General features: G+C 44.8%; 6 protein-coding genes across 6 annotated transcripts; 2 read left to right on the top strand and 4 right to left on the bottom strand.

Moving 5' to 3' along the window:
* Positions 1–293: 293 nt before the first annotated feature.
* Positions 294–1,280, bottom strand: PCOAH_00014200 (Brix domain; the record flags this gene model as incomplete). Its single annotated transcript, XM_020058229.1, has 1 exon — positions 294–1,280. One exon carries the CDS (start codon positions 1,278–1,280, stop codon positions 294–296), a length of 987 nt encoding a protein of 328 aa, XP_019913858.1.
* A 1,416-nt stretch (positions 1,281–2,696) lies between these two features.
* PCOAH_00014210 (Uncharacterized protein) lies at positions 2,697–3,779 on the top strand (the record flags this gene model as incomplete). Its single annotated transcript, XM_020058230.1, has 1 exon — positions 2,697–3,779. The coding sequence occupies one exon, from the start codon at positions 2,697–2,699 to the stop codon at positions 3,777–3,779; it is 1,083 nt and encodes a 360-aa protein (XP_019913828.1).
* A 1,392-nt stretch (positions 3,780–5,171) lies between these two features.
* Positions 5,172–5,990, top strand: PCOAH_00014220 (Uncharacterized protein; the record flags this gene model as incomplete). The annotated part of the gene is made up of 1 exon (XM_020058231.1): positions 5,172–5,990. One exon carries the CDS (start codon positions 5,172–5,174, stop codon positions 5,988–5,990), a length of 819 nt encoding a protein of 272 aa, XP_019913652.1.
* A 461-nt stretch (positions 5,991–6,451) lies between these two features.
* PCOAH_00014230 (Protoporphyrinogen oxidase) lies at positions 6,452–8,527 on the bottom strand (the record flags this gene model as incomplete). The annotated part of the gene is made up of 1 exon (XM_020058232.1): positions 6,452–8,527. The coding sequence occupies one exon, from the start codon at positions 8,525–8,527 to the stop codon at positions 6,452–6,454; it is 2,076 nt and encodes a 691-aa protein (XP_019913894.1).
* Positions 8,528–9,161: 634 nt separating this feature from the next.
* Positions 9,162–12,555, bottom strand: PCOAH_00014240 (Uncharacterized protein; the record flags this gene model as incomplete). Its single annotated transcript, XM_020058233.1, has 13 exons — positions 9,162–9,304; positions 9,548–9,652; positions 9,804–9,859; positions 9,973–10,038; positions 10,169–10,229; positions 10,382–10,599; positions 10,724–10,947; positions 11,067–11,182; positions 11,293–11,356; positions 11,465–11,676; positions 11,775–12,069; positions 12,176–12,380; positions 12,515–12,555. The coding sequence occupies 13 exons, from the start codon at positions 12,553–12,555 to the stop codon at positions 9,162–9,164; spliced, it is 1,806 nt and encodes a 601-aa protein (XP_019913717.1).
* A 708-nt stretch (positions 12,556–13,263) lies between these two features.
* PCOAH_00014250 (Palmitoyltransferase) lies at positions 13,264–15,744 on the bottom strand (the record flags this gene model as incomplete). Its single annotated transcript, XM_020058234.1, has 11 exons — positions 13,264–13,350; positions 13,510–13,575; positions 13,728–13,800; positions 14,012–14,202; positions 14,412–14,457; positions 14,571–14,631; positions 14,772–14,831; positions 15,022–15,093; positions 15,235–15,325; positions 15,522–15,566; positions 15,691–15,744. 11 exons carry the CDS (start codon positions 15,742–15,744, stop codon positions 13,264–13,266), a joined length of 846 nt encoding a protein of 281 aa, XP_019913684.1.
* Between the last annotated feature and the right edge of the window lie 425 nt (positions 15,745–16,169).

Below are 16,169 nucleotides of genomic sequence, written 5' to 3' on the forward strand. Positions count from 1 at the left end.
AAGGGGGGTTGTTCATTTGGGGGACCTGCTTCTCCTCCTTTTTTTTCCTTTTTTTTTTATGTATATTTTTTCTTTGAATAACTTCCCAGTGTCAAACTGTTTTTTTTAAGTGACGCGCAGCGGAATAGAAAAAAAAAATTAATTAATTAAAAAAAAAGTAAAAAAAAAAAATTTTTTTAAAAAGTAAAATTGCAAAATGAAGGGTTAACAAATGATGGGTTAACAAATGATGGGCGAGCAAATTGTGCAGGTCAAATGGTGCGGGCAAATCTTTAAAACGCTTAGGACGTGCCTCATGCATTTTTCGCTCCACCTGGCTGGGTCTTGCGTCCCGCTTTCTTCACTCGATTGTGTAGTTTGGTATGCTTCGTGTGTAGCTTTCCAAAGCTCTGCTTCTGTACATAGACGCGCTTGATGGTGTTTCCCAATTCGTCCACTTGGACGTTCTTTAATTTTTTTTTGCTTTTCTTTTTTAACAGTTGATCGACATTTTTGGTTGCCTCTTCGAAGAGGTGGTAGTTTGCAATCTGGGAGTTGTCCAAAACGAAGTTGAAGCGTGGGCCGATTTCCTCCAAAGGGGGAAGGTCACTTGCATGCGGGTGGCCGAAGTGCTCCTTTTTGAGTAGGTACTGGCGGAAGGAGAGTACCTGGTTGGGGGTGGCACCCTCGCTGAACGCGCTAATCACGATAAGACGCTGCACAGAGGAACTGCTCACGGTGTCTACGTTCCTGTGCTTGAAAAAGTCGAAGAGGACATTCCTCAGATTCTTCGTAACGTCAGTCTCCTCAAAGTAGGACCCCTGAATGAGGACGATCGGTTTGGTGTCACAGAGGACGTCCTTTGCGTGGGGAAACATTTTCATAGGAATGTATGACAGTAAAGTAAAGACGTAATAGTCGAACAGCTTGTTGTTGTATAATCTTCCCATAATAAATCTCGACGGTTTCTTCTTCGTTGAAAAAACAGACAAAAAAAAGGAGCAGCTGTTATGTACACATAAGTCGACAAGCTCATTCAGTTTCGTTTGTATGTCTGCCAAATTTGGGTGCACTTTTGGCATGTAGCATGTGAATGGCTTCTGTAAGTTATACAGATCCTGCATGAAATTCTTTAGTTCTTCCGTCCTCTTGTTGCTGCAAATGAATAAACAGCTCTTGGAAGATTCGTGTAATTCTCCCTTTCGCTTTTTTAAAATCAAATTCCCTTTTCTTGTCTTTGCCTTTCCTTCCTCCAACTGTTGGACGATTTCCTCCTTGCTTTGCTCCTCCTCCATCTCCATTTTGGAAGGGTGGCTAAACGTTACAAAACCTACGCGAAAGGGGCTCTCGCAGAACCGTATGTTGTACGCCTTCACGTTTGTACTTTGATTTGCTGCCTGCAAAAAGGGTCCTTCGTTTTTTGGCGTGTGGCGTATCAAGGACGTTTCTGTCCGTGTATACTATGCTGTCATGCGGATTTGGCTGATTGCCGAAGCGAGTCTTACAGCTTCTTCTTTTCTTCTCAGCGTTCTTCTGCGTTAGCTAATGTTGCTGCTGATGGGGGTCCCAGCGTAGCGAACAGACGGGAGTTAAAAGTCTCATCCGTTCTGGTCACTGAGGAGCGGCGTTACGCATAAGTATACATAGGTACATGCCTACACGTAAGTTTATATTTTTCCGCTGCGCTCCTACGGTTGGGTAAATAATACCTCCTGTGGGCGAAAACAATATGACGAAACCTCGCAAAAGAAGCAGCGAGGGACAACAGGAAAAAAAAAAAAAAAAAAAAAAAAAAAATCCCCTTCAGATTATAATGAGATGTACTCCAAGTTGCGTGACACTCTATAGAAAAGGGGAGAAAAATTAGTTTGGAAGAACGTGGCACCACTTCGGAAACATTCCTTCCAGTTGAGAAAGTTTCAACATAAAAAAAAAAACATGTTAATACAGATTAGATACATTCATAGATGGTGGCATGCATTATCTCCGTGGGGTTTATGCTCCGTTGCGCCTCTTTTCCATGACAGCGTTTTGGCAAAGTGCTTACCCGACGGGTGGAGAATCCAAAAAAAAAAAAAAAAAAAAAAGCAACTGTGACGCGCCCACCCTACAACTGGGAAAAGGTTTTCATAAAAAAAAAAAGAAGGAAAAAAAAATTCGACTCCTATGCCCTCGCGGAAGAGATATACATAAATGCTTACATTTGTATGTAGTGTAGTAGCGTATGTGACGTATGAAGGCGCCACTTCCCGTATGCAGAGCAGAGCCGTTCTGCATTATTTCAAAGTTGACTGCTTCATTTTAGCAACTAGCCAAGCGGGATAAAGCAAGCGCTTTTTTTATTTAGTTGAAGCGTAGGGGAGAAAAAATCGAAGCTCCTTCATTTTCATTTGCGCCAAAAGGGGGGATGAATATGAATGCCGAAACGCTCTCCTTTAATGAGCATGAGTTTGTCGAGTTATTCTCATTCCACCAACCGACGGGGGGGAGAGGCAATGATAAGAGCAACCCATCGTACAGTTAACGTTGCTGCTGATACGTAGTAGCTATACTGTGATTGGTCAGTCTCTCTATCGCTTTTTTTTTTTTTTTTTCCAAGCGGGTTGTTATTTTGTATATATGCTTTGCCCACCAAGGGGACCCTCACCCATTGCCCACTTCTGTGCAGTCTGCTGCGCGTCTTCTATTTGCCTTGCTAATTTTAATCGTGGAACAAAATGAAGGCACTCCCTGTGGTGGTAGACCGCATGGGGAAGAAGAAGACCCTCCAGAGCAACAACGGGGAAGTGGTTCGCGCAAAAAAGAAGAAGAAAAATGGCACGGATACTTTGCTGAAAAAGAAGGGAAGTACATCCGCGAAGGAGGAGGCCGTGAGGAAGATTCTTAAAAAATTGAAGTTGATGGGTTCGCTGGTGGGGGAGAAACGGAGCAAGAAGAAGGAAGGGATAGGGAAGAAGCCCAAAAAGGAGGCAACAAAGTTGAAGAAAATTACCCCAAAAGGAAATTTGTTGAGGACGGCCAGCCGCAGGTTGCCCCCCGGGACAGACCCGGACGATCGCGCTGAAGCGAAACAGTTGGCCAAAAACAAAGTCCTCCTCGCAAAAAAGCGAAAGCAAATAATGATCAAGGTAACCCCCAGTGATGGGAACAACGAATGGCTGGAAAAGTTGGACTTGACCTGTTCACAAAACTTTTATTTAAAAAAAATGAAATTGTTTGGACACTGCGAAGTGAGGGAAAGTGAATTCTTGAAGCTCACACATGAAAACGTAGTGGAGGGTCTGAAGAAGCTCCAGGATCTACACATCTCCTTTAACAGGCCATACGACTTCTTAGCAGACATGGTTAAAAGTGACTTGCACATGGAAAAAGTCAGACAAAAAATTGTAAAGGATCACGAACGGGTGGAAGAGAAAGAAAAAAATAAAATAAAAAGAATGAATAAAAAATTTAATAAAAAAAGTGGCTCTGCAAAAGTTGCTAGCCAAATGGAAGCTATAGAAAAAAAAAAAAATTTGCAAAAGATCGACCAACTGCGGAAGGAAGATAAGCTGAACACGCTCAACGTGCAGGAGTTTTTCCTGAAGCATTCTAAGTCGGACCAGGAGAAGGGCCGTCGGGATGGTAATACAAAAAGGGACCAAAAGGGGAATGCAAAAAGGGACCAAAAGAAGAATATAAAAAGCGAGCGAAAGGGGAATGCGAAAAGCGACCGAAAGGGCAAGGCACGCTTTAAGACGAAAAAGCGAATTAAGAAGAACAAAAAAAATAAAAGCAGGAAAAATTTCAAGAGGCGTTAGGCAGCCGCGCATATGTAAACCTACGAGTGTGTAGACGGTATGGATCATCATACCTCCGCGTATGAATGTAGGGGTCCTAATGTACCTGTCCATCCGCCTGTTCGTCCACCTGTTCATACCCACACCACTTTACCTTTTTTTTTGTTTTTTTTGCAAAACGAAAGTTTCCTCCAATTATTTGATATATCCCCCACCTCCCAATTAGTTTTAAAATTATCATAACCATAACTTGTTTGCGTCTGACAATAATAGTTTAACTTTTTTTTTTTTTTTTTTCTTCGTTCAAACATTCTTCATTTGTTTATAATTTTAAGCATATCAAAAGATGGCTAATTCGATGGGGAAAACGCTTCTGATTTAGCAACTGATGGGATGCCACGGTTGGAGGGAACCAATGCTACTTTTCTCCCACTGCTTATACGTCCACTGCAGGGAGTAAGCATGGATTGGGTTGCATGGCTAATCTAGGGACATACGTATTGGAGTACCGACCTGTTGGAATAAAACAAAGCTTATCAACTCATCAGTAGGTTTACCTTTCCTTTCCCTCTTTTTTCGCTGTATGTTTTCTGTTTTTTTTTTTTTTTTTGTTTATTCTCCTCGTTCTCCCAGGAGTGCCTCATCGCTCCTGCCGGACATACCAAAATGAAAGGGAAAAAAGAATATATCTTCAGCGGACCTTAATAAAAAAAAAAAAAGCGCGACGATGCATAACACTTACCAACAGGCATTCGCCTTTCTCCAATGCGTCAACTAAAAAGGGAAGCTTTACACAGGCGAGAGTTACTACCCCATTTGTGAGCAAATGTAAAGTTGGAAAAAAAAGATGGTTCACGAGAAGCACTCAGGTTATTTCACCACCAGTGGCATAATACATTCATGATGCTTGTGGTTATACATGCACATTTAGGCAATTCATGAACCAATAAGGGGCCAGTGTGGTCACGGGAGGGCCACCTTTTCTCCCTGCCCCTCCCTCTAATCTGTTTCGTGCTAGACCTAAAAGAGCACACATGCACATTTTTACGGGTATGCCACCTTATTATCGGCCACCCCCAAAAAAAATTAGCCAAAAGGAAGATTCCCCCAAATTTGTGAATCGCCTAGAACGAAGCAATTCCTTGAAGACACCTCAAAATGTTTTGCTCTCTTTCCGTGTTAATTCCCTCCGTCAGGCTGCCCAAATGTCCCAATAAAAGGAAAACGCGGTTGCATAAGTATGTGACTATACATGCACATATATCATCATGTGTGTATGTGTAGCCACGTACTTATGCTTTCGCTTTGCTTGTTTGGCTGTCCACCACACACCCGTCGACGGCGTAAAGCTGCGCACAGAGGGGAAGCAAAACCAAGCATAAGGGGGTACTAGACAGCACATACTCTTGCAAAATGGAGGCGTCCGGCGAAAGTGCACGTGTGCGAATGAGCTACAATGACTTCATCCTGCTGCTGTCCGTGTGCTACTCCATCGGAGACATCTTTCTACAGTGGAAGGATTTTTCCAAGTGCCACAAACCAATTCACGTATGGCTAGTGGTCTCCTTCATATCTATAGTGCTCTATAGATTGTCTCATTTCCTAGCCCAATATTTAAGCAACGATGGAGATGACCCTATCATATATAGAAGAAACACCCCCCCGTACTACATCAACCTGTTAGTCCTGTGCGTCTTGTTCCCATTCTTTCTCGTATGGAATGTAGTAGGAACAGTGTGGATATATCAAATAATTAAATATACACCGAAATGTCTACCAAGAAACAACCACCCATGGTTTATTGTACTGTGGATTGTACTTTGCTATGTGTGGATCCTGCTGTACTTATTTTTCATTTTGCTGTCCCTATATTTGGAATACCAGGCAAGAATCTACGAGAGAACGCTCATCAGCATGCAGACCAATGATATATTCACCAGGTGGAGTGGCAACATTGATATGATGAGAGACTATGGAATATTCATTTATAGAAATGGGCTAAGACTGAAGCAAATTGAGAACCTACCATATCATTACATTAAGAAAGTTCGGAGCGAATCCAAGTGCTCCATCTGCCTGAACGACTTCCAGGTGGGTGAATGTGTGCGGACGTTGGTGCTCTGCAGCCATACCTTTCACAAATCCTGCATCGACTTGTGGCTTGTTAGGAGCGCCACTTGCCCCAACTGCAAATCGCCAATCGCGTCACAAGGTGTGTTTGCTAATGTGTAGCAGGAAAATGCAGTCAAATTGTGAAGAAGAATGTCCAGCGTGCAGTGCACAGCAGGACGTGTTTAAAGGAGAACAAAAAAAAAAAAAAAAAAATAGCCAAATAGATAGCTAGCTGGGTTGAGCTAGCCAAAATATATGCGCATAAAACATACACACAGTTGGAAATATTATTGCCTGTTCAGGCAAAACTGCCTTTTTTTTTTATTTTTTTTTATTTCGTTTCTTTCTTATAAATTAAGTATTTTTCTTAAATTTTATGAGCAAACTACGTGGAGATAAGCACTCGTCTTTATGTGTGACTTTTTTTCCACTTCTCAAGTTGGTGCAAATGGCATGTTCACCAAATTGCGCATCTAATCAGATCTTCGCAGAATGGATGGAGTATATCCCCACCTTATAACACCAGGGAGAATACGCTGTAGCAGCCCAGACGCTGCACAACACGGTGCAGACCACCCCCGTCATACTAACACCGCATTACCGCATTGCGTCTTCACAGGGAAGACGTTGGCCGCCATAAACTCCGACAAGTCCCTCGCCGAAGCAATCCTGTCCGATATGGACGTCCCGGTAATCCAACCCGAATCAACAAATAAGTTCCGGTACTGCGGGTTGTCCAACTCGTTCAGGAAGCATTTCAAATTCCTTTCGTAGTTGTGCGAATAGAAGGGGATAGAGTCAAACCACTTCTTCACCTTGAGGATAACAGGTTGGGCATTCTTCTCTACATGAAATATTTTTGTCATCTCTTTGGACACTATTTGGATTATGTCTTTCTCCTCCATGTATATATCATTAGGGTTGTTCTGTCCCCCCATGTATAGGGTTAATACAACAACACTATCGTCATTGCACCTTTCCTTGAACATGTTGCTCGTGTAGAAGCACCCGAGGATGTGATTCGTTTTGTCCGCGGATAAAAATCCAAAGCAGTTTCGCGGCAGTGTTATGTCCTTCTTATGGTAGTACACTGTAACGCTGATGATGTTGGAGTATTGCACATTTGTGAGGTTGGTCTTCATTTTGGGGGGTAAGATTTTGCGCATGATATTGGCGCATGTTTTGGAGTTCACCGTAAGGATGACATTTCTCCCGTATACACAAGAGGTTTTGCTCGAATGTTTTCTCCTGATGGTACACACCCAAGTGTCTTCGTCGTGCTTTTCAACAAAATCTACTTCTTCATTTGTCCACACATATTTTTTATTTATGTTTTTTTTTAGTTGGTCAATTATTTCGTACATTCCATATTTCAAGGATATTGTTTTTCCTAAAATTTTTTTTTTTTTATTTTGTTCATATTGCTTGGAGCCTTTTTTGGCTAGCTCGGGATAGAGCAGCAGCATGGTCTGGAGGACTGCGCCTTTGCACTTCGCGTAGATATACTCTACGAAGTGGAGGAACACTTCCACGAGGGAGGTGTGCACGAAAGCACGCTGCCCCTTCATGGTGTCCATCCCTGCGTGGTGCTTAGTTGTCCATTTATCATTTGCTGGGTTGTTATTCTGGTGACTGTCACTATCGTGGTCACCAGTCGATTCGCTGATTCTGCTCGACCCGCCAATTAGGTCCCCCGGGATGGTGTCCCCGGTGGATGTGTCCAGTCTGTGCAACACGTTATTGAAGAAGGACGGGTCGTACTTCTGATTCATTCTTTGCGCGTAGGAGTGTTGTTGGTTTATGGATATGTGTTTCTCTATGTTTGGTAGCTTCCCTTCGTTGGGGGGAGGAGCGGCACAGCCAACTTCACCTCCGCTTAGGCTATCCACTCTGCACACTCCACCCCCCATGCGTTGCTGCGATAGGCGATCCTGCCATATGCGTAACTTGTTCAGGTTATTATCGAACATTTTGAGGTTGCGCGAAAAAAAGGAGATGGCCGAAATGCTGCCCATGCCCCCACAGGATCCATAAATCAACGGTAGGAATAAAAAGTTGAAGTGTTCCATGTCGAAGTTTTCCCTCATGTATCCTTCGACACTTACGTCCTCATCGTACTCCGTCAACTTTTTGTACCTCCTGAATAGGAGCTTATATATTAGCTTCACTTTATTTATGACACTTATAAGGGGGAAAGCAAAGTAACCCCAAATGGACAGACGGAGTGGGTGTAGCTGTCCACCTGAGTATACGTACCTTAGGAGATTCTTATTTAGGACTCTTACGTGTGACAACAGGTTTAATTCGTTTAGTAGCTGGTAACTCTCGTCAGATATTTTTAAAATGGTTGGGCCCAACTCGCACAGGAACTTCTTCCCTTGGTGTTCTAGCCATTCTGTTTTTATATACCCCCCGAGCGTTTGCTCCTTTTCCAGAATAAGTATTGTTATGTCTGGCTTTTTTTTCTTTAGAAAGTAGTGCAGGCAACAGCTGAAGAGTCCTCCGCCTATGATGATTACATCGTACGTTTGCTGCTCGTTTGGGGGTTCCTCATCTGGACTGATTGATGTGTTTGCCTCGTCTGGCTCGACCGCAAGGCCAGCTTCACCTATTACAACCGGCCCACCCGCCTCTCCTCCCCCTTCCTGTGCACTCATTTCCCTCTGCGCAATGTTTATCCAGGCGGGGCTACAGGCAGGGCCACCCTTCTTCACGGGGGGAGAAGCTACGCATACTTAGCGGGTAAAACGAATGCACCAAATGGAACACATAATATGGATAGAAGGAACAAACAGTGGGAAGGAACGAACGAGTGGGTCTGCCGAACAAACAAACTGCGGTCGCAACTAAACGGGTGGTGGAAATTTCTCAAAGGGGTAACGAGGCACTCCCTCTTCTTCCCGCACAGGAAGGAATGTACAACACGTGTGGTGGGGAAATAAACATGGTGGAAGTTGCTCTTCCATTGTTCTGTTCAGAAGGATCGAACACAATTGAGGGGGTAAAATTGCCCAGTTTGCGCAAATGACAAATAGGTAACCTTTTTATGTCATTACATAAGGTGAGGGGAAGAAAAAAAAAATTAAAAAAAAAAAAAAAGAGCAGTAAAAAGGAAGGATACAAAAAGTATGTTGTATTAGGGATGGAGATACGGCACTGTTGCTCGTATAAACGCATGCAAAGAGGTGGCGACAAGGAGAGGAGAGCAAAACAAAAAAGGGTATAACCCATAATGGGCGAACGATCAGGTTGGCAGACGGTGCTATCACAACCGGCTTGTCAACAAACTTGTCAACAAACTTTCCTCAGAAGAATGGCCCAATTATTATTGTCAAAAAAAAAATCTTCGATGCGGACCCCATGGATGCTTAAGCACAAGTCATGGAGCTCCTCCTTCCTAAATACGTGGTAGTACCTCTGTAGCTTTTCCAGATCTGCAAAGTGGGGGAAAAAGGAGTTACCCACATAAATGCACGATATGAACTTTGCACAAAATGAAGGTGATCACAGGGGGGCCATGCAAGCACATCCTCCTTCGCGCGTTGACCCAACAAGCCAGCTCACAATGAATCGGCACATATCATTGCGGGGTTAAAAAGGGGCAAGAAGAAAAAAATATACATTCACGTAGAGGAGCGTATTCGATTGCACGCATCACCACTGTGGCGATGCTTTACCCTTTTTGGCTGGGTGGAGGACTTCCCTTTCGGGCGATTCCACTTCTTTCACGTCTTCAGTGCCTTCCAAGGTGTGCTGCGGCTGAAGGTACCAGGGAACGAAAACTGCCCAGGGGTCACAGGAAGGGGGGGAGGGAAAGACCGATGAAAGTAGATAGTTAGTTAGCATGTCATGAGTATGCTTGCAAAGAAGGGCACTCTTTATGGGCCCCTTATCCGTTGGAACATATCTACGCAGGGAATTCGCGGGACTTACTGTCCTGGGATTCGAACTTCCGGTTTCCGACCACGTTCGATTGCTGCTCGTAGGCCCTGCGGTGGAATAAAGCGATGTGGCGGTTGAGTGAAGCGATGCAGCTATAAAGCGACGCAGTTACGAAGCGACGCGGTGAGGTCACACCTTCCCCTTCAGCTGTCCCACTTACCAGACGTATATGAGGATCCTGCCCCCAACTTTGGTACATCGGACCATCTCAGCCACTGCCTGTCGTCTGAAAAAAAAAAAAAAAAAAAAAAAAAAAAAAAAATAGGAAAAAATGGGAAAAAATCTGTTCGGACCATGATCGGTAGTGTTATTCAGGGGGAGGCACGTAACCTCCTTATCCTTGCCTACGCAATTACCTTTTTTCGTGCGTGCCGATATGATGGATGACGGCGATGGAAATGCACAGATCGGCTATGTCTGCGGGGAAGGGTGAATAAAAAGCCGTTTGCACAAACTGATGTGGTGACGCTAGGCGGAACTACCAAACAAAGAGGCGCTTTGCATAGGTAGTACGAAGTTAGAATACATTGAAGTTGCAGCCCCAGTGGGACCCTTCACCGTTAGCATACTCGATCGTAGAGGTATGCTGACGCAGTTGGCTAGAAACAAATCGGAGTTCCACTTCTTCTGGGCAAGCTTCAAAAGGTGCCAGCTGAAATCCAGACCAATGAAAAAGTACTTCGAAGAAACCTGTACATTCTTGCCGTTGCCACATCCAACGTCTATGATAAGGTTTCCCTCCTGCTCCTCGTTGATGAGGTTTTCCACGTTGTTCCAGGATTTGTACCTGCAGGGAGAATCGCATTACGGGTGAAATTGTCTGGAGGAGGTTGCATTTTCGCCCTGCGTGTGATGATGAAGTAGATGCACGCATCACGCATGTGGTAATTAGCACCCTTAAAAGCTGATACCTGGTGTAGCAAAAATGTTGCGCTATTTTGTTATACACGTCCAGGACATATTTCCTCTCAATTTTATCCGAGTTGTATTTTCCAACTTCTACGGAGACGCAACTTTTCTCCTGTGGTTCGTCCTTAACCTTCTGGTTCCTGTGTTTTTGCGTTAACATTTTTTTTACGCTGGGTTCGTCAATGAAGCGGAAGATCATTAGGTAGCTGTCCTTCCGGCGCATGATCTGTAAAAAGGTGGACATTGCAAGGGAATTGGAAGATGTTCTGAACAGGCTCCCTCCATAATTACGATACACCTAGGTGGAAAAAATAATATAATCTCCCTCCGTAAGTGTGGTAGTACCTCCCCCTCCAGTGGAATCGTCTTCTTCTTGGGAATCCCAAAAATCAGTTCGTATCTTCTTCTGCCCTTAATCCTTATGAGGGTATTTTTCTTCACAATTAGGTTCGTCTTCGTTTCTGCGTCGGGGTGGTAGAGGGGGTACAGATGTAACGACCATTACAACGTTTGGCAGAGTCACCCTCGACGCGGTGCGTTAAATGACATGGCAGACGTCCCTCATCAGTACCATTTCGAATGTTCAGGAAAGACATAGGCAGATCGTTCTTCATTACTAAGAAGGCTATTTCGTCCTGGCGATGTGGATAAAAGCGGTGAAGGGGACAGAAAAATTAATCATCATGTGGAGCATTAATTGTAAAAATGTGCCGCATGGGTGGTGCTTCTCCGTGTGAACGCACCTGGAAAATGTGCCTCGACTCGATGACATACTCGACGGCCTTATTCACGTGACATTTGAGGATGGAGATCTGGTTCGGTTGGCGGCCGTCCAGAAGGACCCCTATGCGGTCCATGCATTTTAGAGAGAAGAACAGGTGCGGGTCCGGGATGCAGTAGGACTTGTAAATTTTGTTCGGCGTGCTCCGGCAGAAGTAGTGGCACACATTGATCTCTGCGGTAGGGGGGGTGATCCAGGCGTGGTGTCAAACTGTTTACCATGTGGTTGCAATGCAGTTGCAATGTCTACTCCACGGGGCCGCATAAACCTACCGTCGTTTTTGGTATACTTAAGCCACTGTTCCTGCTCGTACGCCCGAATGACCTCCTCGGAAAAGTCTTCTCCGATAGCATCCGCTTGGATGGAAATGTCATCCCCACCGTTACCAGCGTTGAGTTCGCTTTCGTTGTGTGCATCCGTTGTAGCTTCCTTGTTAGGGATGCCACCCACCAGGGCAGAGAAATCCCGAGAATAGACGGTGGGGGACTCCTCCTTAATGTCGTATCGCACATTTACATACTCCGCCTGGATGTTCGTTTTACGGTCCTGCTGTCCTTTTGGGGGGTTCTGTCGGGGAAAACGTCGTGGGGGTGAAGGAGGAGCACGCATGACAGGTGTACTAAACCCGGAACGCACACTTGGCACATTCATTTGTGTCACCGCTCCACCTTACGTGGTTCAGAAGATTGAAGACGTAGGAGCAGTCCTTCTTTTTGTAAAACTCCACGTAAACGACATTCTGCTGGAGTATCAAATAGACCATGAAGGTCAAGTCCAGCTTCTGAAAGAAATGCTTGATGTCCTCTTCCTCCCAGGTTAGCAACCCTATCCCCTTCAGCCTCAGCGTGTTGGTTACTTTGTGCGTTCGGTTGTAGTACCTGCGGGGGGGAGCGGCCAAGTGTAGCAGCTGAATGTCGCAGCTAAAAGTATCGACATGGGGAAAAGACTCACCACACAAAGGAATAAACCATACAGACGGGGTAAGTGTCTTTTCCCCCTTCGCATTCCTTACTTGACAGGGTAAGAATCGAGGGACACCTTCACAAAATTCATCTTAGGATGTGTTAGTCATTATCACAGGGGGGGGTGCCATGGGGAAAATCAGAGGCCCGGATTTGGTCTCGACATTTTGCGCCACGGTGGAAAGTCAAATATTCATTCCTTTTCCACACATAAAAAAAAAATTACCACTTTATAATTTGCAGCAGTTTATACAAATACTTCTTCACCAAAAAAAAAAAAAAACATTTTAATAATTCTTTGCTTTTACAAAAGATTCAAAAGGGGGCAACAAACGGGGAACATACAACTAGCGAAATGTATCGGGTCAACAGAATGGAGAGCACATTTGAAAAAAAAAAAAAAAAAAAAAAAAAAATAGCTAGCCAGAGTACCGAGATCACAATATGGATAGAATGATCCTCGAAGGGAGGCGGACCAAACGGAAGGGAAAATCCGAGTGGGGAAAAACAAAATGGTGCAGCGGTCAGTTGGTGTGGCGCCACATGTAGGACGCAACATGTTGATGGCTCTGCACTCATTATCTGGGGGTTGGGGTGCTGCCATTTTAAAAAGTGATGAGTAACAGGTGCATTCGTTCGAGTGTGGCTCCTAGATGGTCAGCCAAGCGAATGTATTCATACATTTTTATATGCGCACCGGTGGGGATGATGTAGTTGCCGGAGGAGGGAGTGCTTCGATCGCCCAGCAAGCGGTGCGTCATCCTAAGTGAACCTCTACACGAGTTAACCGCTTCACCTCTCACCCGTGCTGGGCAAACGTCTGGTAATATAATCCGTCGCCTTTGGGGCCCCCGACGGGCAGCAGCCACAGAAGGATGTTGTCTCCCTGGGGAGTGCACAAAAAGGGGGAATGTTACCACAGGTTGGTGCGTTCGCTCTGGGAAGGTTTTCTATCATTGAGTAACTTCATCGGAGGGAGGCCTTGTCACCTCCTCCCCTCTCGTATTTTATTTTATTTTTTATTTTTTTTTTTTTGTCAACTCACCAAAACTTGATTGAAATTCTCCTCCACGCCCAAGTCGTACATGCTTTTCTTGTCTCTCTTCCCAATCTGAAAAGGTGCTCATGCAGAACAGTGGTGGTGGTGGGGAGTTCCATGTGAAGACATGATCACATCTACACACTTTGGGACATGCTCATTTTGCTAAAGGTGAAGTGGGCCTCTTCCCATATTAATAATCCATGGGGGAGTAAATTTCTCACCACACAAAACTCCAGGGTCGTATAATTGTGGGCAGTCAAATACAGATGGAACAGGAAGAAGGGGAAGATAATCCTAGCAACGCATGTGTGGGGAAAAGAAAAGTTAAAATGATGGTGAGGTGAATTCCGTAGGGGAAAGACTCCCCCGTGTGGATGAAGCCCATGTATCTGATCAGTTCATCCCAAGTGGATAACCCACAATGTGTGACTTTTTTTTTGTTCCACTTCTCTCCATCTTGGAGTCTACTCCCCGTGGGGCCCCTTCATAAATGAGAAAGCCTTACAGCAGGATGACGGCAGCAAGGACGATCTCCAGAAAAATATAAAAAACTTCATTAAAGAGGACGTTCGGGTTTGCATACAAGTCCGGGAAGGACGAGTGACAGTTGACCTCCACATATAGGCAACATAGGTTCGCATAGAAAAGACTTAACAGAAAAAATTTGTAGTTGTAGTGACCCACGCCATTTGCGACCTGCAAGGGGGGGAGGAAGAGAAGCACGCACACAGGAAAATCTGTGCATACTTAGACGAGCTTACACTTTTCTACCTCCCCATTTGGTTGTTCTTATTTTTTTCCTTTTTTTTGGGGGCACACATTGTCCCCCCTTCTGATGCGATACAACAGTTGACAGTGCCGGTTCTGCTAATGGGGGTGCATTTTTAGGAGATTAAATTCCCCACCCAGGGACAGTAGTGGTCCATTTTTAGTATATTCCTTTTGGTGGCTCTGCGGTGGGTGAGGGGAGCACAGAGGTGTGCATATAAGTGGTCAAAAATTTTCACGTTTGTATGATCTCCTTCGTCTTCCCACGGTATATACACGTTCGTTGGACTGCTCACCTGCAGTAGTGGGCCCGATCCGGCTTGTACTTCTTCTCGTGTGTGCAGTATCGGAGCTCGCCTAGAGGGGAAGGAACATACAACAAACAAATGGATAATCCATACATAAGGGCACAAGTCGAAGAAGCGGGAGAGATATTTGTAGATACCCACATGATGCCTCCGCAAAGTGGTCATGAAATCGCCCTGCTTCATGTTTACCATTTTGTCCTCGCTCCTTTATTCTGCTGACGTCCGGCTCGATGGTCCACTCATGGGTGTCTTTTAGGCAATAGACAAGGGGTCAGGAAAAAACATTGCACATGGTTGGACTAGGATGATATGGGTTGGTGCCCCTATTGAGGGAACCTAATTCATGTTTAGCAGGACTCCACACACATTGTTATCCAACGTGACTGTAATAGATGCATATGAGATTTCGTCCCTGTCGCCCCATCAGGAAGGTACTCACTGGGGATGCTACCAGGGTCCACCGTGTACGTTTTGTAAAAGGACCAGATGAAGAGGAATAGCAAAACGTGAACTGGAAAAGAAGCGAAAAAGTACAAATTATAGGTGTAGTGTTACAGGGGGGGCAGTCTGCAACGAGATAATCAGGCACATTTAAATATAGGCACAGACATGGTTTATTATTTCACCCGTAGGGGGTGCGTCTACCCCTTACACGTTAGCAGCTTGGTGTAGCCCTCATTCAACAGGTCGCTGTCCACGTACTGCTTCTGGACGTTTATTTGGAGCAGAACCATGCAGTAGAACTGGGGGTGGGCGGATGAAAAAGGGGAAGGGGCAATGCTGAACGTTTTGTGCATGTAGGTAGGTTTCGCGCATGTAGGTAGGTTTCACGCATGTAGGTAGGATTAACGTATGTAGGTAGATTTGCGGGAGGGGGGGTTGTTCTTATGGGCCTGCCGCTACGAACTCATGATTTCCTCTCCACCAGACTGTTTTTACCGTGACAAATATTGAATACATGACGAGGGTTACCAGGCCTATCAGCTGAATGAATCAGGTTGGGAAGTGAAATGTGCACGCCTGTCCATGCGGGGAGGGAGATCGACCAAAGCACGTGTGGGCATTACTTTACGGACGAATTGCGAAGATGAGAAAAATGTTTTCATACCATTACGGGTAGCAGTTGCCTTATTTCCTTGGGGGGCTTCTCCACCTCTTTCATTTTGGAAATATTATTATTTTATTATTTTTTTGAAGTGCGGGGATGTGTACAACACACACGCAGGTTAATACAAAGTTGTATGGACAGTTGTGCTACGAGCAACAACAACGGAGGGGATGTTGTATGATAAACAAAGAAAAAAAAAAAAAAATTCCTTTTTCCTTACATTTGTCGTTCCACGTTGTTTCTGCAAAATCGGGTGGATACAACTTGATCTGGACAGGAGTTCACGTTACGCAACTGATACACAGATGGTACTAGCGCAAATGTTACATCCAGCCATGCCCTTCCAACAGGAACGAAACCCAAATGGCACACAGAAGGGGTTAACGATAGGCAGGCCAATAATGGGATACCTCCCTTTCCATGTAATTACACTGTACAGATCGCGCCTACAATAAATATGTGTGCATAATTTTTTTTTT

Source organism: Plasmodium coatneyi, chromosome 6 (genome assembly GCF_001680005.1).
Source record: "Plasmodium coatneyi strain Hackeri chromosome 6, complete sequence".
NCBI lineage: Eukaryota > Apicomplexa > Aconoidasida > Haemosporida > Plasmodiidae > Plasmodium > Plasmodium coatneyi.